Source organism: Thunnus albacares, chromosome 18, assembly GCF_914725855.1.
Source record: "Thunnus albacares chromosome 18, fThuAlb1.1, whole genome shotgun sequence".
Lineage (NCBI taxonomy): Eukaryota > Metazoa > Chordata > Actinopteri > Scombriformes > Scombridae > Thunnus > Thunnus albacares.
In genome coordinates this window covers 26,609,104-26,631,611 of record NC_058123.1, presented here as the reverse complement: position 1 = coordinate 26,631,611, position 22,508 = coordinate 26,609,104, and the positions used below count along the sequence as shown (strand labels likewise).

Here is a 22,508-nt window from a genome sequence, read left to right as displayed (position 1 = left end):
AACATCCAATAGTTGAACATGCTAACTGTAGGTGTTATTATCAAGCATATTAGCATGTAAAAATTAGCAAGTAGCTGAAAGCTAAGTTTGTTTGACTTCATTCATTCAGTTTTACAGTGTATTCATGTTAGCTGGCTTCTGTTTGGAAGCAGGGCTTATTTTGTGTGTTTTGCCTTAATCAGTAGTGAGTGATGCACCATCCCACTACATAATTTCCAGTTGACACAGGAGGGGTGGTATTGGTTGCCAGGAGCAGTTTACATAATGTTTGATCATATTGATTTAACAAAAATGGCAATGTTTAGGTGTTGCCATTTTTGTGGCCATTTTTCTGTCACTATTTTTCATGGATGTAGTCAAACAGCTAGCTATGTATAAGATGATGTTCCCTTTTTTAATCCCACCTACAAAGCTGTGATTGGTTTATTGTTTTTTTTTTTTAAGTGAGCCCAACCTAAGACCTCCTTGAACAAATCTATCTATCTATCTATCTATCTATCTATCTATCTATCTATCTATCTATCTATCTATCTATCTATCTATCTATCTCTCTATCTCTCTATCTCTCTATCTCTCTATCTCCTTCTGTATTTTCTGTCTGTCTCTCTGTCTGCTTCCCAGTATATTCCCTGGTCTCTCTCTCTCTCTCTCTGTCTATAGTTAGACCTGCTGATGGGAAGAAAGGTGAATCTCCACCTTCTTTTACTAGAAACAGCCTTCTAAAATGCTGTGAGTGTGTGTGTGTTCAGGAGTCGCCCTGTGGTTGCTGAGGATGCTGGGGGGTTTCTCAGGGGAACAGTTGCCATAGAAACGGGGACCGGTCAGTGTTGTGTTACCACAGCAGTACCGCAGGCGGGGGAGGTGGGGGAGTGATGGACCGGTGACCTCAGGGGACGAGGGAGGATGGCGGGGGGAGGGAACAGAGAGAGAGAGAGATAGAGCGAGGTTAAAGGGTCATTGAATTTGATCTGTGTGCAGCACAGCAGGACTGGAACAGACAGAAAGATGACTCCTGCTGGTCCTGGAAATCCTGGAATAATACGGGGACATCAGGGAATGTGTTGTATCCTCTGGAGAAGTCCTTTGAACCTGAACCTGTGCTTGGATCTGTCTGTTGTTAAACACCGTCTATCCACATATGTTGAAATCAAAATCCAACCTATTTCCTTCCTTCCTATAAAACAGGGTGTGTCTACATTTTCTGGTCTAGGATTCTGTGTTTTTGTCCCAAATTCTCCTGACCCCCTCCCAGCACTAGTGGCAGTAACAAGGCTCAGAGGTTTGGATTCGATGTCAAAAATGTTGCTTCTGTCTCACTAAGTACTGTGGCTGCAGTGCACAGGGATCCAAAGAATTTATTAAGAGGGTGACAAATATTTTTTCTATCATTCAATATTCAAATCAGGTCTCCCTTACAATAAGAGCATGTCCACAGTAAATCCAGATAAATATGAAAACTCTGTCCACCACATTAACATTTTTTCATCAATACTAACATTCCCAGTTGGTTTTTTAACTCAGAATTTACACGGGAATGTGGTGCCAGTGGTATATAAGCACTGCTGAAGTGTTTATATATTAATCCATGTTGATCATGAGAGATATATAGTAGTTTATAAGTTCACAACATATGCACAACAGGAAATTTGTGTGATTTTAACCACAGCCTGTGGAGATTCCACTTCACCGAGCACCCCAGAGAAAAGTCGAGTCATATTGGGTGACCTTGTAGCACAACACCATGTCTACACAGGAGGTGTAGCGTGAGCAGCAGCAGCAGCAACTTTGGTCCTCCGTCTGTATCTATACAGGATGCCTTCAGGCACATCGTTGAGTAGGTCACCTCCGTTTTGGCGGTGCTCAGAGCCTTACATGCAATTACTGTCGTTATGATGGTAAAACATAGGAAAATTAGACTTGAGGCGTTAAAATACGTTTTGGGTCATGTTTACGCCTGTATAACATGAGCTGTTACGCAGCCAGTGTAGACAGCTGTGTTGTTTAAAATAGAAGTGCATCAGTTCTATCAAACGCATATGAAGTGACTGAAAAATGCATCTAAAACGCCACAATAATTAAAATGCTTAACACAACACTGCAAAGTCCATTCATTCAATCAATTACAGCTTGGGACTTCTGTTGCATACCCCTCTCTCTCCCCATGTTTCCTGTCTCTCTCTAATGTGTGACTGTCAAATAATGTCCTCAAAAAACTTACATTATGGACAGTTTTATATAACACTAAAGCAATGAAAATACACCTTAGTCTCAAAGAGTAAAATGTAGCGTTAGTGCAGTGGTTTCTAAATTGGGGGCCTGGTGAAGGCTGAATAAATACCACAGATTCACACTTTAGAGAAATAACTGCAAAGTAAATGTTAAACAGCTATTTTAAGAAGGTGTGAATGGAAGGCTAAAACTGAGAGAAAAGGTGTTTATAAAATGTGCATGGACATGGTCTAAATGTGTGGACCTGGTTTGAGTCCTGCAGCAGCATCTTAAAGAAATCTTAGCACTTTTCAAAGAGACCTTTTTGAATGGTTTTTTTTTGTTTGTTTAGTGTGTGAGCTGTTTGGGAGAAATTCAATTCTGTCAGAGTGGACCTCACTCTGCTCCCTGTATTTATTTGTTGGTGTGTCACTCTTTTCAGTCTGCACAGAGTTTAAGTGAGTTAAGTGAGTCCTCCAGCTGTCTGGAGGAAGACGGGGAGAGATGAAAACATGAGCAGAGAAAGAATGAAGGTAGAAGAGATCTGTTTGAGTTCAATATTAAAACTTCCATATCAAAGTCAGTCGCAGCTTTTTGGTTTTTCAGTGTAAAATAAACATAACATTGTCATAATATACTGTACTGTACAACACGTGTCACACACTCCACATGGGATGAGTGTAACATAAGTGGAGTGATTGGTCTTATTTGACACTGTTGCCACATCTAATAGTCCTTTTGAGCGTCTCTCTCTCTCTCTCTCAACTCCTCCTCTTCAGCACCAGAGTGGTTGGCGTTGGAGGGGAATACACCTGTATTTATCCATTAGCTTTTAGTGGAGAGGAAAATGTCACCGAGGCAGTGACAGAGCCTCACTGTCGCAGCATGGGGCCGACCAGACAACACACAGACACACACACACACACACACACACACACAAACAGCAGTGGCCATGGCTGACCTTTCAGCTCTCCTGGAAGTGTTTAAAAGGTTTTAACACAAAGGAAACAGGGTGAGCTGGAGTTGTTAACCGGCACTCAGAGGGAGACAGGGATATATAGAAACTGTCCACACCAACTCCATCATCACTGCTGTGTATCTAATTATCTGTTTTTCACCTTAAAGGAACAGTTCGACGTTTTTGGAAAATGCGTGTATTCACTTTCTTTAGAATGAGATAAGAGGATCGATACCGCTGGAGTCAGGACGTGGTTAGCCTAGCTTAGCGTAAAAACTGGAAGCAGGAGGAAACAGCTAGCCTGACTGTCCAAAGTTAAAAAAAATACACCTACCAACTTCTCTAAAGCTCACCAATCAGTCAACACAGCACAATTTCTTTGCAAACAGCCAGGTGCAGCGATCATCTCTGGCGGCCCCCGCTAGCCAGACAAGCTGCACAGAAGTACGAACAGACAATTAAACATGAGCGTGAAGCTTTAATCTTTGGGGTGGAAGACTTCCGGAGCTGCAGGAGGGAGAGGGAGCGGGAGCGGTGGAAGCCCAGGAGAGAGTGTGCAAGCCTGGGCGGGGAGGAAGAGTCAACCTCAACACACTCATATTCCCACACACTTGATTAAACAAAGCCTCTATCATTGTTCTCACTCAAACACACATGAACACACACAGTTTTAAGGGTCAAACTGTGTGTGTGTGTGTGTGTGTGTGTGTGTGAGGCAGCTGTTTCTTTGATCATTCAACAGCAGTCACCATTTCCTTTCTCTCTCCTCTGCTTTTAGTTGACCTCGATCGTCCAGTCCTGTCTATTTTTTTCCCCTCATCAACCTGCTGCTGCTCAAGCTTCACCTCCTCTTCCTCACCTTTTTTCTTTTTAACATCTGTCCCTTCATCACCTCTGCTCCTCTTCCTCTTCTTGTCCTTTTTATTCACTGCCTCCTCTTCACCTTTCCTGCTCTTTCTCCTTCTTCTCTTCCTCCTATTCACTATTCTTGCTCTGTATTCACCAGTTTTGTTTTTTTTCTTTGTTTTTTAGTCTTTTTTTCCTCTCTCCTCTTCATCTTTCCTACCCCTTCCCTCCTTCCTTTCCTCTTTTTATTTCCTTCCCTCCCTCTTTGCTGGGTGGATGGAGGTGAAGTTGAGGTGGAAAATTGATTATAAATAAAAACGTAATAGAAATAGCAGACATTAAATTGGTAGGAGGTTTTCCTGCTAGAAAATACGGGATAAATATCTAAAACACGTGTGTCTAAATGGTGAAAATCTAAACAGGAATAACTGGAAAATAATACAAGAATAAATAATACAAATGCTAAAAAGAAAAGTGGCCCACATCATCTTATATAAAAAAACATGAAATAAAAATGGCCCGTCCATCATCATATCAATCTTTAATCAATTCTTATCAATTCTTAAATTTACTGAGCAAAAAAGCACTGAAAAGAACCAAATTCCTAAAATGAAGAAGAAGAAGTGGGAAGGAAGTGTGTGTTTTAAGCAGAGGAGGAGAGAGAGCAACAGAAAGAGGAGAGGAGGAGGAGGAGGAGGAGGAAGGAGGAGGAGGAGGTCCTGGAGGTTAACAAGGCATGCTGGGAGCTATGTGTCATGGCTGACATGACAAGCTTGACCTTGGAGCAGGGCAGAACGCCTCCTTCCCCTCCCCCTCCTCCACTCCACCCTGTCATCCACCCCTTTTCCACCGAGCTCCATCTCTTCCTTTCCCTTCCTCGGCTCCTGTATCTCTTACTCATTCCCCCTCGAGCGGGACAGTTGAGTTATAGATTATAGGCCTGGCCAGTGTCTTTAAGTAGGCAGGTGTAAAGTAAGGGAGCGGAGGGATGGGAGTGTAGCTCGTGCAACTCTCATGCAGGGAACCAGAGCTAGCGTTCTGTCACAGACCTGCAATTAATGTTTTTCTTTGTTTGTTTGTTTTTTTAACCCTAACCACAGTCTTTTCTTAACCTTAACCAAGTGTTTAGTTGCCTAACCATACCGTAACCATAGTTTATTTGCAACTATTATTGTAGAATGAAAGAATTTAATTAATGTAAACATTTAACCTAATCCAGGTTCTTGTCAAAATGGCTAATTTTGAGATCTAAGACGTGCACTCACATCCTGTTAGGTTTCCGTCCTTGTTGATTTGGCGACACCTGCGATTACCATGGTAACAGTAAATGTAGATTAATGTTATTTAACACTGTTTTGTTGAACAGCAACAGAAACTGGTGTAGCTGTTTACAGTGCAGCAAAACAAACTTAACTGCAATCTGCTGCACACAGTGTAACAGTATGTCACAGTAAAGTTTGTTACCTCGCTGAGGAGTTGCAGGTGTGCAGCCTGCAGCTCTTTTGTCTCACAGCTCACAGTAGCTGCTGCTTCTTGTTTCATTACTCCCTCACAAAAATTTAAAATGATCCACTGATGGAAAAAAAAAAAAAAAATGCCGAAAATGCCTTGTTTTGTTTTTTTGGACACATTTTGTTTGTTCCTGTGTGGCTGCTTTACAATAAAAGCCGCCCTGTTTAGCCAGTTGAATGCTTTCAACGTGAATCCGCTGCTGCAGGATGTTCCGTTTGCTTTAGCAGTAACTTAATTCAGCCCTTGCACTGTTTAAAGCGAGGAAACAGTGAGGCTGACATAAATAAGATAAAATTACATGCATGCATCGTTTTCCTGTGAACCCTTTGTGCTCAAGTAGTATCTGAATCCATCATGGGAATGGCATACACTGCATATAGAGGGATAATTACTGAATTTACATATATTAAAGTGCTGTTGCAGAAAGAATGCTCACCTTAAATAGTATCACATGATGGCATGTATAAACCATGTTTTGTTTGTACATGTATAGATGGTAGATTATAATTTTGATACCATGTAGCTGTAGCAGTTCTTTGTTGTTATAATTCTGATCCTCTGCATTGTCATTCTGCTATTGGTACTTCTGTATATATGACATTTAGCCTATTGCATGTCTGCCCTTCCTAACTTATGATTTTGGACTGGACAAATAAAGCTGACAGGACAAGATACAGACTGAGTGAACACAGTGACATCTGGAATGCATCTATAGTACAATTGATTTTTCTTTCATATTCTGTTGTTTTGCTTCGGCACTAAACACTGTTGTGTTTCATGTAAACTAAAACTGAACGTAGAGAGAGAGAGAGAGAGAGAGAGAGAGCTTTGTTTATGCAGAAACATCAGTTGGGCTTTTCATCCAATCAAAGCGTATCATCAATTATGTTTTAATTAAGTCCAATTAAGTTTTTATCAACTTAACGTATGAGACGGATAATCAACAACCTGGCTGTGTATCAGCCCTCTGTCAGTGTGTGTGAGTGAGTGAGTGAGTGAGTGTGTGAAAGAGAGAGAAAGAGAAAATAGAGAGAGAGAGAGTGATAGAGAGCAGTGCAGAGTCATTATGTTGAGCTGTCAGCAGTGTGTGTGAACAGGTTAATTGGAACATGAAGCACAATGTTAACCGGGATTAATCAATGTAATTACACAGTGTAATTACATTTTTTTTTTATTGGCTACCCTTATGAACTCATGTGATGTTTGTATTATTATTGCTATCTTTGTGGATTTTTTTTTACCCAAATTATATAATTTTCCTTTTTTTTGTTGTTTTTGTTTGAGCTTTTTTGGGCTGCTTGTTGTTTTCATGCACAGAGAAAGACTGTAATGAGGGAGCATGGGAGTGTGTGCACACATGTGTGTAATTCATTAATTAGGCTGTTTTCCCAGAGATTAGCCCAGCATCGGCTCTGTTACCTTTAGTTGCTTCATTCATTAGCACAGCATCATTCATTAGCCTGGCTGCTAATGAAAAGCCACTCTTAATTGGCAATGGAGAGATAAGGGCTAAATGAAAACACTAAATATAGAGAGGGCAGCTGTGCATGTGTGTGTGTGTATTTCCATTAATTCTCCAGATAACAAGGAGGCCCAATAAACCTTTATTAGCTACTTAACCGGGGCAGTTAGCCTGATAATCAGGATCAACGCAAAAACCTGGTGTGATGAGCTAATAACACACACACACTATAACATGATTACCGCTAATCCTGGTGCTCGGCGTGTTTCCTGTGACAATACAGGCTGATATTTAATATTAACTAAAATATTTGTCTCTCTCTCTCTCTCTCTCTCTCTTTAGCCGGGACGACCACTGAACCCTCCCCTCCAGCCCCTCCCCCTCCTGAGGTTCAGCCAATAGAAACCAAGGCTCCTGAGGAGGAAATAGACGTCACGGATGACGACATCACTGCAGGTAGGGACAAAAATACAATATTAAAAAAAAGCCTCATTAAATTGTTGGATTTTTTTGTTAAGACTGAGCAGGTGCAACTTTTTTGTTCTGGAATTTCGACTTTCGAACACATTTTTCTTAATTATTCCTATAAATTAGATATTTGATATTAAGACGTGTGATGTCAGACCCCATATATGAATTGGTACAACTGGGTCTAGTCTTGATGAGTAATTGTCATTATAGGAAGGTCAGCATAGTGATGTACATCACACAAGTTGGGATAGATGGCGAGTTATTGTTGGTCAAGGTCCAACATTTAGTCTGTCATGTCTCTCAGCCAAGTCACGGAAGCAATATATGACTGTATGATCACCTAACCTGCCACAGTGATCAAATATCATGTCTGATTCCAACATCGATGACAACACACTGGCATTTACCAAAGAAACTAACTGCCTGCTCGGCTGCAACACAGGTACCCACACAGAGACTCTCTCAAAGGGGCTTAAGTTGAGGTCAAAAGTTTACACACACTTGTAAGGGACATTAAGTCAAGGTAGTTTGGGGATTTCAACCATTTTTGGAACTGTTCTCTTTCTGTGACTGAATGATTGGGAAATCTGGACTTATTGTACAGTAAATAAATGTACATACCTGATTATATTCTGTGCAGCACTTTGGTCAACGTTGTTTTTAAATGTGCTCTATAAATATATGTGACTTGGCTTGACTTTATTTATACATTTACTATGGATCTTATGGAAATCTGATAGGTTAAAATATGCATAGAAATCCACAGAATATCAAAGAAATATAATAGAAATTCAAAAATATATAAATGAATAAATAAACAAATAAATAAATATCTTATGAGATTGCCTCTTGACTTCCCATCAGTGGTAGTGATTTACTGGTATCTTATCTACGCTGGTTATAAATAGGACGTGCTTGACTGCACACATTAGATTGAGCCACTAATATCACAATGGAAAGGTCCAAAGAGCTCAGTACACCACATAATAGATTTACACAAATCAGGAATGTCACTTGGGGCCAATCTCAAAGCAACTTTAAGTCCCAAGATCATCAGTGCAAACAATTGTGTATATAATGTGGAAACTTGAAGCCTCCAGTGGACATGTACTAAGAATGGACTTTTCGGGAAATGAGACATTTTGTGTCCATCAGAAAACTTCAGAAATGAAATATATTTATGCATTTACAGATTCTGGATTTTTTAATGAGGGGGAAGGAGCAGATGTCATTTTAAGGATTTTAACAAGATTGGACTTGTTTGTGGAAGAAACATATCAGACAAATGATTATTCAAAGCAGTATTTTATATACATCTTAAAACATGTCTTTATGGGATCTTTAAGCTTTTAGAATGACCTTCCCAACGTCTTCATCTCAAATATGTAGACTGCCTTGAAAACAAACAAAGCAAATTTGGTTGAACCAAATTCTTCCACGGTGAGTGGTCAAATATTCAACCAAAATTCTGCCAGGAGCTCATTAATGGCTACAAAAAGCAGCTGATTGAAGTGAACACAGCTGAGGGACGTGCAACCAAATACTGGCTGTGCTCTATGTATCATTTTCACCCATTACATTTTGTTATATTTTCAGAAGCCACACAAGGAATTATTTACAGAAACCACATCTTTGATTTTTTTTTGTGTGATAAAGGAAGACATTCTGTCATTCTGTTACAAAAAAACTACAGAAATAATTGTAGTCCCTCCCTTCCCTACTCCTGCTGGAAGGGAGGGTCCTACCAGAGGATGTACTTGCTCTTTAAGGGTATTCTTGGTATAAAATGAAGGGATTATTTTCCCCAGTGACCTGTGGAGCCTCATCTGGTTTGATATAAAAAATATTAAAGAGTCATTTATCATTTATGTGCTGATGAATTCAGGTGTTTTGCTCTGGTGACTATGAATGTAGGTTTAGCATAGTGTGTGTGTGTGTGTGTGTGTGTGTTGTGTGTGTGAGGGGGGGGGGGTTTCTTTTTGATGCCACACAGCCCACGTGTAATGCCAATGTACTGTGACCTGCATGGTGTTAAAAGCAGTTTGGTGTTTAGTGTGCACACATGCTCCCTTTCTTACACACACACACACACACACAGTCTCTCTCTCTCTCTCTCTTTCTCTCTCTATCTATCTCTTAAACACACATACACTCACACAGAAAGGTGAGAAGCACTTCTCCCCAGGAAACGACTGACACCTGCAGCACAGGTAGAAACCACACACACACACACACACACACTTTTCCAGTCCATTTATCTTTTGTCACATTTCCTCGGATGCTTAGTTGTGACAGACCGACTGGTTGATCAGCCTGGTGGATCTTCTCTAGTAGCTTGTGACTCCACTCACACAAAAAGCCTTTTTTTTAAAGGACCAGTGTGCAGGATTTAGTGACATCTAGTGGGGAGGTTGCAGATTGCAACCAACTGAACACCCCTCCCCCTCCCCTGCAAAGCGTGAAGGAGAAACTACGGTGGCCGCGAAACTTGCCATACAAACGCCATAGGTCCTCTCTAGAGCCAGTGTTTGGTTTGTATGTTCTGGGCTACTGTAGAAACATGGCCTGTGGAAGAGGACCTGCTCGCTGTGTAGATATAAAAGACTCATTCTAAGGTAATAAAAACACAATGAGTCTTATTTTCAGGTCATTATACACTAATTAAATCATACTTATGAATATTATATTCCATTTCTGCCAAGTCTGTTCTGCTAGATGTCACTAAATTCTACACACTGCACCTTTAAATTGTACATTTACAACAGAGTAAAATGACCAAAATTATTATATCCTTAAAAAATGGCTGTACGAGTCTCTTACTGTGACTTCCACCCACACAGCGTCCTTCCTTCCTCCTCCCTTCACCCCTCTCTCAGACCAGTCAATATCTCAGACGTGTCTGACAATTTATCATTTCTCACAGCTCATTTTTCTCCTATTGACAGCAGTGTTTTTTTTCATTCCGTCTCTGCAGTATTAAATCTGTTAGCAGACGCCTCAAACACAGCAGAGTCTGAATCTTATCTACTGTGGAGGAAAAAACCGCATTGAGTTTAAAAACTTCTGCTCTCCCTCTTCGTTTCACTTCCTTCTCTCCTCTCGGTATTGTGTGAACTCCTCCTGTTCAATCCATTAAAAAAAATCACAAACGAGAATGTATTGTAGTGGAAAACATTTCTGTTTGTATCTCAATTTGTAGACGAAGAAACATTATTTCAATTAGAGATGTGTTAACAACAAAGTCAGAACTTTCAACAATTATTTTCTTTATCAATTTAATCTATAATTTTTTTTTTTTTGATTAAACAAATAATAGTTTAGCTTATAAAATGCAAGAAGATGGTGAAAAATGTCTTGTTTTGTCTGACCAACACTCCAAAACCAAAGACATTCAGTTTACAGTGATATAAAACAGAGAAAAACAGCAAATCTTCACACCAGAGAAGCTGGAGCCAGAGAATATTTGACAAATTGATTGATAATTGGCTTAACAGATTAATAAATAAAATCAAAATAGTATCATCACCACGCAGGATTTCTCCAAGGCATTGAATCAGTCAACACTGCCTCATGCAACATTTAACTAAAGTAAGAATTACTGAGACAAAAAGTTGATTGATTAGTTGATCAACAGAAAGTTAATATACAGTTTTCATAATCAGTGAATCATTTGAGGTCATTTATCAAGAAAAAAAGTGAAACATTTTCTGGTCGCAGCTTCTCAAATATGAGGATTTGCTGCTTGTTTGTGTTTTGTGTCACTAAATGAAATATCCTTGGATTGTGGACTGAGTCACAAGAGGTAATTTGAGGATGTCACCTTGGGCTCTGGGAATTTGTGATGGACATTTTTTAAAAAAAATCTTTTCTGATCAACAAATGAAACAAATCAAAAGAGAAACAAAAGACACAGAGAGACAGACTGAGATGCTGTCAGAGAGGAAGTGTGACGCCTGACAGCTGTGCTCAGCAGTCGAGCTCATCGGATAATCACATTACAGCTCAGTTAAAGGATAGTTTCAGACTTTTTCAAGTCTATATTAATACAACACTCGTGTCATATGTACATGGAAGGAGTTGCTGGTTGCTGTAATTGTTCTACTCTCTATAGAAAAAAAGAGAAAGGGTAAGGGAAGGTGAGGAAAACCAAAAAATGAGGAGGGAAGGAAGAGGAGGGAAAAACATAGCAGGAGTGGACTGGAGAAAGGTGGAGGGGAAGAAAAGAGAGGAAAGAGGAGAAGAGAAGAAAGGGGGGAGGGGGGTGGGGTGGGGGTGGGGGGCAAGGAGAAGAGAAGAGGGAATGAGGAGAGGAATCAAAAGAGGAAACAAAGGAAAAAAGAGATGTCAACAGCCATACATTCACTTGGCTTCAGGCTGTTACCACAGCGATAGACCCATCACCTTAGTCTACTGTCTCCCCTCATCTCTCTCTCAAACACACACACACACACACACAGAGTTCAGGATGTGCAGGTGACAACAGTTGTTGCTCGGTGCCACAGCTGCAAAACCTCCCAGACCAGAGCTCTCTCTCTCAAACACACATACACACAAACACAAACCTGTGTGTGTGTGTGCTGTAATTATGTCCCTAGCAGTGTCAGGGGATGTCATTAGGATCCATAGCACCCTCCTCCTACATACACACACATCTCTCTGTTTCTCTTTCTCTCTCTTTTTCACTCACACACACACACACACACTCTTACTTTAGTTCATTGGATCTCTATTGGCATGACATTTGACGGAAACACAACACAACACAAAGAAAGTAAAGTAAATAATACATACGGTGAATAAATGTAAAACACTACTGATGTATAGTGCATTGAATAAAAACAAACTGATAAGTAAAGTGAGAAATACTCAGAATCAGACAAACAATAAAGAGTAATTCAGTGTATTACAGTTTACAGACATGATTTATGATGAGTGGGAGTGTAACAATACAAAAAAACCCTTCAGTATGTTTTCAGTACAGCAGGTAAAACAACATTTTTGTCATTTATTATGGAAAAATATAAATATTTAGTGGTAACTCATTGTTGGCATATGGTCAATAAGATAAGGACGATAAGAACAACAAACATAAATGTCAGTAAAGATGCCTGCACACTTCATCAGAAGTGCTTACCACTTTCTCACACTGGAATGCGTCCATTTCTGTAACCGCGGCAATTTCTGTAACTTTCTAAAGTGCCACTTAGTGATCAGCCAGATGTGTGGAAGTAAGAAAGTAAGCAGGATCTGAACTTGAACTCTCTTATTTCATTGTTTACACAGCTATTTCGCATGTGTACAACCAAGTGCAACACTATAAATGTTTTCCAGGAAAGACTGACTGAAAATGTGCTCTGTTATCCCCGTATTTAAATGAAAGCTATAAACACTTTTCGTCATACAAACTTTTCTAGTATAACCTAGTCCTGATGATATATCATTGTAACAAAAGTCAAGACTTCTGGTATTTTCAAGTTTTATATAGTAATGTAGCTCTCTGTAGCCCTTGAGGTCCATCCATCCAGGGCAGTGGAAGATTCCTGAGTGACTGCAGCTTTGTCTTGTTTATCACGGGCAGGAACAACTGGTGATCAATGTCTGTACTTGTAAAATACTAGCACTGAAACAAGTAAACGATTAATGTATCAACAGCAAATTAACAGATTTTTTTGTAATCAATCACTTAAGTCATTTATAAAGTAAAAATCTCAAACATTTTCTGATCCAAGCTTCCCAAATGCAAGAATTTCTGGCTTCTCTATTTTATAATATTGTCTATTGAATATCTTTCGATTCTTTGGATTTGTTTGTATTTTGTGTGTTTTGGAGTGTTGTTCAGGCAAAAACATCAGTCACTGCAGTGTACTTTAATACAAAATATCTGCAGCCGCATTGAAACCTGATCATATTGGTGTGAGACAGTAATGTGGTCCTACACTAGAGGGAAGACTGCCTCCACAAACTGAGAGAGCATCTCATCTCTGCCTGTGATGGAGGGGGGGTGACCCTAGGGAGGTCAAAGGTCCCTGCTGGACACAGCCTCATCACCCCCTCTCTCACACACAGAAATATACACACACGCCCATTTTCTCTGTGCTGGCAGGCATTTTGTCTCCTTCAGGAGTCCTGCAGACGTCATCAGCTGATGCATTAACAAGATGCAAACTTCAACTGCAGATGGATACCTGTAATGCTCAGTGTATCTTCACAATATGATGATGAATATACTTAAAATTTATAGATTTTTGTTTATATTTACAGGACAAATTAATTAACAGATTTACTGATGTCTAATAAAATACACTCAGTTAAATAAAAATGTGATAATTACACATAATGAAGTCAATCATGCAGTACTATTGTTTTTAATTATACGTCAGTTCCTCTTCCTGTTAGACGGGAGGAAGGAAAGAAAGTAGTGATGTAGGAAATTAATGAAAAGGAAAATTTCTTTCTCAGCTCTTTCCTTCCTCTGCTTCCCTCTCTCATCCCTTATCCGTTATGAGGGGTCCACAGCAGCACAGATAAAGGTCAGAGGTCAAAGGTCAGGCTGACCCTCACCTCTTGGTGTCATTAGTCCAGTTGTGATTTGGTTAGCTGAAACGCTAGCCTCCCCGGCTAATCTAATATCAGAGCCTGGAGGTCGTTTGGGTCAGATCACATTTCTCTTCAGAACAGATTGAACTTACGGAGAGATGAATGTTCAGATCTGCGACTCTGAACGCTCTTGATTGTTTCTGATGATTGGGTTTCTGATGTTTTACACAGTGAGGGACCCAGCTGGTGTATGGGAATATTATTATATTACAGACAGAAGAGTGAAGTTATTGTCCAAACATTATAAATGTACTGGAATGTTATTTCTGGTGTCTTTGGTACAGAAACAGCACAGTACAGAACGGTGTAGTATGCTATGGTGCAGTATAGTGTGGCATAGTATTGAATGTTGTAGTGTAGTATGGTGTGATATGGCATTTGGGTTTTAGTATAGTATAGTGTAATATGTTTTGGTAATGCATAGTATGGTGTAGTGTGTGTTTTAGTATAGTTTTAATACAATATGCTTTGGTATTTTGTAGTATGGTGTGTTTTGGTATAATATATTACAGTATAGTATAATATGTTTTGTTCCTAATAACTCCAGAATTTTCCTGAGGATTATCAAGTTTTTAAAATTTCTGTAACAACGTAGTCCAGTGATAGTTGTGGGTGCAAACATTAACTGCTAATTGCTAATCCTGCATATTTTTTATGGTGCAAATTCACCAAAATATAAACAGATTAAGGCAAAAAAAATTCATTGTAGCCCAAAGCATAAATCACTGAATCCATGGCACATTATACTACCTGTTTACATCCCCCAAATCATTATGGACATAACTATAGTAACCAAATTGTAAGACATAATTATCCTCCAAATAGAAGTAAGACAAAGAATAATAATAGTGACAAATCCATTATTTATAAGTTTTTCTTCTTGCAATATCACTTTTTTGTTCCTCTCCTATCACATCTGATCACAGTATGACACTCACATTCTCTCTGTCTCTCTCTCTCTCTCTCTGTCTCTCTCTCTCTCACACACACACACACACCTGTCTTATGGTTGAATGGACAGTGTGATAACGTGCACATGAAGGGGGGATGGGCAAAGTGTGTGTGATTGTGTGTGTGCGAGGGTTTATGAATGTGTCACAGAGATAAAGCGCTGGCCTTGGGGTTGAGTAAGTGTGTGTGTGTGTGTGTGTGTGTGTGTGTGTGTGTGTGTGTGTCTTACAGCCTGCTCATGGTCTGACCATGGATGTAGACAGAGTCATGGAGAGGAATGGAAATGACTGACTGACTTACCAACTGGTTTTCTTGGTGACTGTCCAGAATGCCTGATTGGCTGTTTGATTACTAACTGATTGAATTACAGTGTTGTGACTGGCTGATTGACTGGCATTTTTGCTAACTGGTTTAAAAGCAAGCTGATTGGCTGCTGAATTTTCCCAGTCACAGACAACAGTCACAGTCTGTCACAGACAGTTCACACTGTGATGCTTTGACTGTATTGTTATTGTTTTTTGATTTTTCTGAGGTGCCAGCCAAAGTTATGAAGTAATTAAAGCCAATTAAGTCAAAATAAAGAAGTCGTTATGGTCATTATTCACCAACACAAGATTGCTTTTTGACCAGACAAGAACTGTATGAAATTTTTTAAAAAATTAGTGCGTGTTCGTATGTGAGAAAGAGTCCATATCTCAGTCTGTGTTGCACAAAGTGTCAAACTGACTTGACTCTAACGCACACTACCAAAGTTTACCATTCTGTGTAATAGCAACGGCAGGCACCGAACCATTAGGGGGATAACACAAGGAGAGATGGGTGGTGTTAAGATGTATCAGTGATGGAAATTGAGGTACAGGTGAACTCAGGATTTAAAATACAATGTTGCGACTGACAGTCAGACAGTCAGAGTGAGTCCTTGTGCTGTTTTGATGTGGACTTTTCAGGCCTGTGGGCAGATTCAGGTCTTAATACTGGTCACATTGATCAGGATGAAACTCAGTTTTCACCTTAGAAACTCAGATCCTCCACTGATCACACACTCTGCATAAAGTAGAAAACACACTCTAATCGGCTTATATGGAAATGAGATGAAGAGAGCAAGAGAGACAGGAGACACAGTGGTACATCAACCTCGAGCCATAACATGTAAATGTGTGTCATTCCAATTCTGACACAGTGAGTGAGAGATTTTATTGTTTTATTGATGAGATCTTAAAGCCCCTGAAAACTTGCTTTCAAATCTTTCATATCTTTATAAAATTAAATATTCATTATCTAATAAACACCATCATTAAAGTTGGCAGAAAATCATCTGTAGTTATTATTAATAATTTAACAGTGAAAAACTGGTTTGATCAGATTCGACTGACTGTGCTGGCAACACAAGCCAACAACCTCACAACTATCATCAGATTTGTATTTAATTGTTGGTAAATTCTGATTGGTGCTCACAATTATGTGACATCACTTATTTCCAGCAGAGCCCCACCATCTGACAAAAACAGAAATGCAAAAATCTATCCAAAACTTTGATAACGTTGGGAGAAAATAGTTTGGTCATGTAGAACTACTATTCATAGTAAGAGGATGATTTAGAAAATAGGTTCTCAGGGCTTACATCTATGTAAACTTGAACTGAAAAGGAGCTAAGAACTCCTTTTTATGAGAAGCAAGCTCATAGTTAATCTATCAGTGTTTCTGTCTCGCCCATTATGTTACATTCACTCATTCTCCTCCTTTGAGTTTCCTCTACTTTAAATTTAGCAGTGATTCACTTCAGGAAAATGTTGAGTTCAAATGTTCTCAGATAATTTGTCTGTTCACCACAGAGATCTGCTTGTTGTGTGTAATCAGTTCGGATTAACAGGCAGACATCTTGAATTGATCCGATACTTGAGGCTCAACACAACAAACTATACAGCTGTCATCAAGCTTTCAGTTTTTTTCAATCTTTTAAAGTAACATTCCTTGACATTTTTCTATAAAAGATGGTTCTTCTCCTCAACCAATCTGTTATAAAACATAACATTGCTCAGATTCCTTTTTTTCAAAACAGAGAATTAGACTCTTTGAAAATCCCAAAGGGTACTGTGATTTTGATTGAAATACATTTGGAAGTACTGTTGTGAAAAGTCCCACCCTAATATTTGAATAATGTCTGTTCATTAAAATATTCAAAGAACACAGTAGTAAACAAAGGAGTAAATTAGCAATGTAAATGCATCTATAACCTTGGTATTTGATATAACTTTGGTGATTGCTAGACATAGGATCTGATATAAATGTATTCCAAAACAATTGGTTCAACATTCAAACTGATTAAGGGTTAGAAATGTTCACCAAATTTAAAAAGTGAAAAATCTTTTTTTATAGGTCGTCTCAACACTCAACACTTAGTCATGGTTTGTAACCAATGGAGGCTTACAGACCATATACTGTATATCTACTAGAGAGATGCATGGAGAAGGCTTTGGTGAAGTGTGGAAACTAACACACTGCAACAAAAGCTAAACATTATGTTTATATACTGCTAAATTGCAACAGCAAACAGATTGGAACAGATTGGGTTTTTAATGAACATATCTGCAAAGTGCAAACTTATCTGCAAACTGATCACTGCCAAAGCATTTTTTTTGTTTGCAACTAAATGATGATTAACCTTTTCATGGTACTTTTCAGGCAGATTTTTTAAAAAAAATGTATTTGGAGAAATCATTCAGTGGTACATAATCATCATTTCTATGAGACAGGTTTTTTAACTTGATGTCACAATTGCTCAACAGTTCTAATTGGTTATTAATCCACTTTTTACTTCAAGTACTAGTTCTGACAGGTCTATTCCCTGAAACAACTTAATGTAGGAAAAAAAGTACATAAACTTTTCCATATCAATACCTTCTTCAAGAATTTGTCTTCTTGATACAAAACAGTTTATTAGTTTTGCTTTTAATACCTTTAATTTAAAACCTACACAACAGTATTTTCAGTGTTATGGCTATAATGTTCCACTTACCTTCTTAAAAAAGCAGCTTACAAGCTTCATAAAAACATATAATAGAAATATGAATAAGTACATGAACATAGTAATAGTGATACCTACTCATCCATGCTGAAGTATTTGATATGAAGGATTTCATTTTTCATTTCTGGTTGTAATTGATGCATTTATGTAACAAAGCCAGCATTGAAATATCTATCAAATTACACTGTATGTCTTTCATTCCTCATTTTCTTCAGTAATTGTTCTGTAAGATGTTACTTTTTTTTGTCCATTATCACCTTCCATAGTTCTCACCTGCCCCACTGTCCTCTCTGTCTGTCTGTTGGGACCGCCATTTTCTTTCCCCTCTCATTCTAAGTTGTGATGCTTTTCATTTGCTGAGGTTGAAATCTAATTCTGTCAGAAGGCTTTGATTCATCTGTGAGCGAGAGGAGAGTGTGACTAAGCTGTGGTGGCTGTAATAAAAATAATTCTTTCTTTATGAAGAAGTGGTGTGATGGAGGCCGTCCACTGTCTCTGCATTAGGGAAATTAACATCCAGAGCCATTTTTCAGACCGCTTCATTAACAGCATGAATCTGACAGCCGCAGAGTGCTGAAAATATTGGTTGTATTAAAAACCTGTCTGATCATAAATTAAACTGCAAAGTAAACACATAATTGATAATGGAGGATAAAGAAAAAGACCCCAGGCTTTCAATATTGCCAATCTATACCTTCATACAGTATTACTGAATCGTAATATAATAATAAGTGGAGCAGAGTTAATGTGATGCAGGGTTGAAGTCACTGTTTTTATACTGCATCTGTCCTGCATTCCTACTATACTGAAACTTAGTACACAAGGAAAAAATAGATGAAATGTTAAGACTTATGAGTCATTCTTATTAAATTATGACTCTTTCAGTTGAAATGATGATATACAGTCAAAATTATGATAAGAGGTCCAAATTTGAACTTGTATACTATCATTATTTATTTATAATTCTATTGTAATCAAACCATTTACAGTGTTTAATTTGCAGTAAGAAGAGAGTGTCATTTTTAGAGCATCCACCATAGCGCTAAAAGTAGTTCCTCCCAGTTTATGTTATAGTAATGGAAAGTGTCGCCAAATTGTTACATGACCACATAGTAACAAAATGAACAAACATTACATATAGTATGTGGATCCAGAAGCTTGGTAACGTAGTTACTATTCAGAGGGCTAGTTGGTAAACTATTGTAGCTAGCAAGCTAAACAGCTGGCCAGCCAGCATGTTGGCTTTTTTGTCTACCATTGCTAGAGGTAGACATTCACAATAGCACTCTGAACTTTATTATCTGAGCACCACACAGGTTGCACTGTAAGTTATTTCATTGGTTAAAGAGTTACTGAAGTGGAGTAAAATCTCTCCAAGTGAGCAGGATTGCTAACTGTCAGTTAGCAAGTTAGCAAGTCTGTTCAAAGGTCAGTACTGATGACTTGCGTTTGGTCAACAATGCAAATTTGCAGGTCAAAGGTCACCGAAGTTGAATTTGATGCTTCAAATTTGGTTGGATTAAATTCATCCCTATGAATGAATCCACTGATTGCAATGATTTCATTATCTTATTGATTTCATCACATAATTTCTTTGTTAAGTCCTGGTGAGATCAGGCCTTAAGTCCATACAAACCTAAATCAATTCATATCTTAAATGAAAGTCTTTATTTCACCCATGGGAAAAATAAAAACAATTCTTATACCATGAAATGAAGCATCCAAGCATGGAGCACACTCATGTTTTGATAGTGTCAGAAGAGGTTTTTTAAACTTATATGGTGTTAGATCATGATGTAGGCCAAATCTTCTCTGGAAGTACAAATCAAAGGGTATTTGGGGAAACCAGTGGCTGTCTGGAAGGAGGGAAATCAATCTAAAAATTGATTGATGATTTGTAAATTGATCAGCAGTGATGTAAACTCAACAGGGTATGTAGTTAAAGGACCAGTAAAACCAGCAGTTTGCTCCTGTCTGGTCTCCTTGTCTCACAAACTTGTATCCGGTTTGTTTGTGGTATCTCTTGCGGGCGCCCCCCATGACCCCGTACTCCCCCCCCTCTCATACGGTGTAATTGAAGCGTTGTTTCCAGCGAGCGCAGATAGCTCCTCTGTCTGTGTCTTAAGACAGTAAAATACACTTAACCTTCAGATGGACTCGGGCCGGTTGGAAGGGCAGCGACCATTTCAGGACTCAAATCTTTTTTCTCTATCAACTTAATTGTGTTTTCAATTATTTCCCCAGATTTTCTGTCTCCTGACATTTGCTGTAAGGGCAACGTCTACCCCCCGACCCCCCCCCTCTTTACACAACACCAGCTCTCTTTTGTTTTATGGAACTTTTTCTTGATCCAGAGAAATGTATAGCTTTGTCTCAAGGCTTCAGGCTGCGGTGTTCAGAGTTAGCTTTCTCTTTGTCTTCATTAGTTCTTGTATATTCATTTTTTTTTTTTAACCTTTTTGACTGAATCTTTTCTCTCACAGCACTTTTCTGTCTGTCGTTCACTTTCTCCTCCTCCCTCCTTTCGTTCTCACATCAGTTTCCTGCTGGTATTGATCCCCCTCTCTTAGTCCCTGGTGATCAGGTTTTACCAGTCTCCCATTGATTACCAATGGAGGCAGAGCCAAGGTGCATGATGGGAAGATTGTGGGGCTGCAGCTTTAGAGGGGAGGTTTGGGAAGGTTATTGGTTTGATTTCCCCAACAGGGTTACTAAACAAACTGATATTTACTGTTTTTATCATCATGGAAACATAAATATATGTACACACATCTCTCTCTATGTATATATTAGATATGCCCATACTGCAGTTAAGGCTGCGTGATAATTCATTGTATTCTATGACACAATAATTATGACTGATACTTATAATAATTTCTAATTATTTGTTAATAAATTTCAATGGAATGTATTATATAATACATACATATTATAATCTGAGTGTATCATGATATAATTTTCCAGAATTTCGTCAAAAATAGAATTAGAATTTTTTATTATTTTTAAATTTGATCATTCCATATATTGTAAACATATTGTTACTAATTTCAGCCTAATTTCAAGGATAACTGCAGTAGAGATGCAATGATAAGTCGATTCATTGATTAGTGGATTGATAGAAAATAAATCACCAACTATTTTAACAATTGATTCATCATTTTGAGTCACTTTTTAAGAAAAAGAAGCAAAAATTCTCTAGTAAATGTGAATATTTTCTGGTTTCTTTAGTCCTCTATGACAGTAAACTGAATATCTTTGGGTTGTGGACTGTTGGACTGTTTTCTGACATTTTATAGGCTGAAATCGAATCGAAGGCTGAATCGATTAATCAAGACAATAATCGACAAATTAATCAATAATGAAAATAATCATTAGTTGTTAATATTTTGTTAATAATTTGTTAATATTTCAATGATGATCACAATTAACTAAATAATGAACATTTCAAGTGTAAATTTACAGTCTTTTTCTATTTGTTTCACTCATTCCTCAACACTGAGTTCACTTTTTCAAAACTCTTCACAGTCAGAACAGCAGCAGTCTATATACAATAAACTGTGTATAACTCGTCATTGCTTTGACACAAAATATATCCAGTGATCTTTCAAAATTCACCTTTTTTTCTCTCATCGTTTCCTTCAACCTCCCTACATTATCCTGTCCCTTTTTTTTTGCGCCTGCCCTCCTTTCCGTCTCGTCTCTTTTCTCTCCGACTCCCGCTCCCATCCTTCCTTCCATTTTTATTCATTGTCATTTTTTCTTTTCCCTCCCTTTCCCTCGCACCCTCACTCCTTCCTTGTTTTTTTTCTCTCCACCCTCACCAGTTGTCTTGATCTTTTTAAAAAGTCTTTTCAATTATGTTGAGTTACAAACAAAACTGATCTCAGAATTAAAGCAAATATTAGGATAGAAAATTAGAAATGCAATTCAAAATAAAAATGATTTGAAAATAAAAACATTTTGGTGATATCTTATTGAAACTAAAGGTTTTGTTAAAGGTTATAGAGGTATTCCTGCCTTTCTCGAGATGTTTTCCTTTTTGTCCTTTTTTCTGACATGTCCATATTTTACAGTGATTGCATGAACTCCACAGGTTGTTGCATTAAACCATCCTGCCCTTTTTTAATAGATTCCTTCCCTTATGGATAATGTCATTTCAGCCAGAAAGCCTTTTTATCCCAATCCCTCCCTGGTTTTTATGAAGATTTAGCCGAGTGGAGGCGAACAGAGAGGAGAGCTCGTCCGTCCCCCTCTTTAGTTTATTGGGTTATGTTCGGGAGCAGGTTGGCCAACAAATAGGATTTAGATACAATGTTATTATAATAGATCTGCCGGTCATGAAGGAAGCAGATCGATAGGCTTCAAAAATCAATCAGTCCGTCCACATGGGCCGAGAGGCTGCAGGTAGAGACAGACAGGAAGTGATGCTACCTGCCGACTGTCCGCAGAAAACCTCACGTCTCACGAATGATGAAAGT

At 38.5% G+C, this 22,508-nt stretch overlaps 1 protein-coding gene across 4 annotated transcripts in view; it reads left to right on the top strand.

Moving 5' to 3' along the window:
* Nucleotides 1-22,508, top strand: part of LOC122968231 (WD repeat-containing protein 7) — a 110,878-nt gene that overhangs the window by 47,637 nt on the left and 40,733 nt on the right. For all 4 annotated transcript variants that reach the window (XM_044333262.1, XM_044333263.1, XM_044333260.1 and 1 more), the window contains one exon: nt 7,329-7,442. In XM_044333262.1, the coding sequence (XP_044189197.1) occupies nt 7,329-7,442 (114 nt within the window). The remainder of the gene's footprint in view (nt 1-7,328; nt 7,443-22,508) is intronic.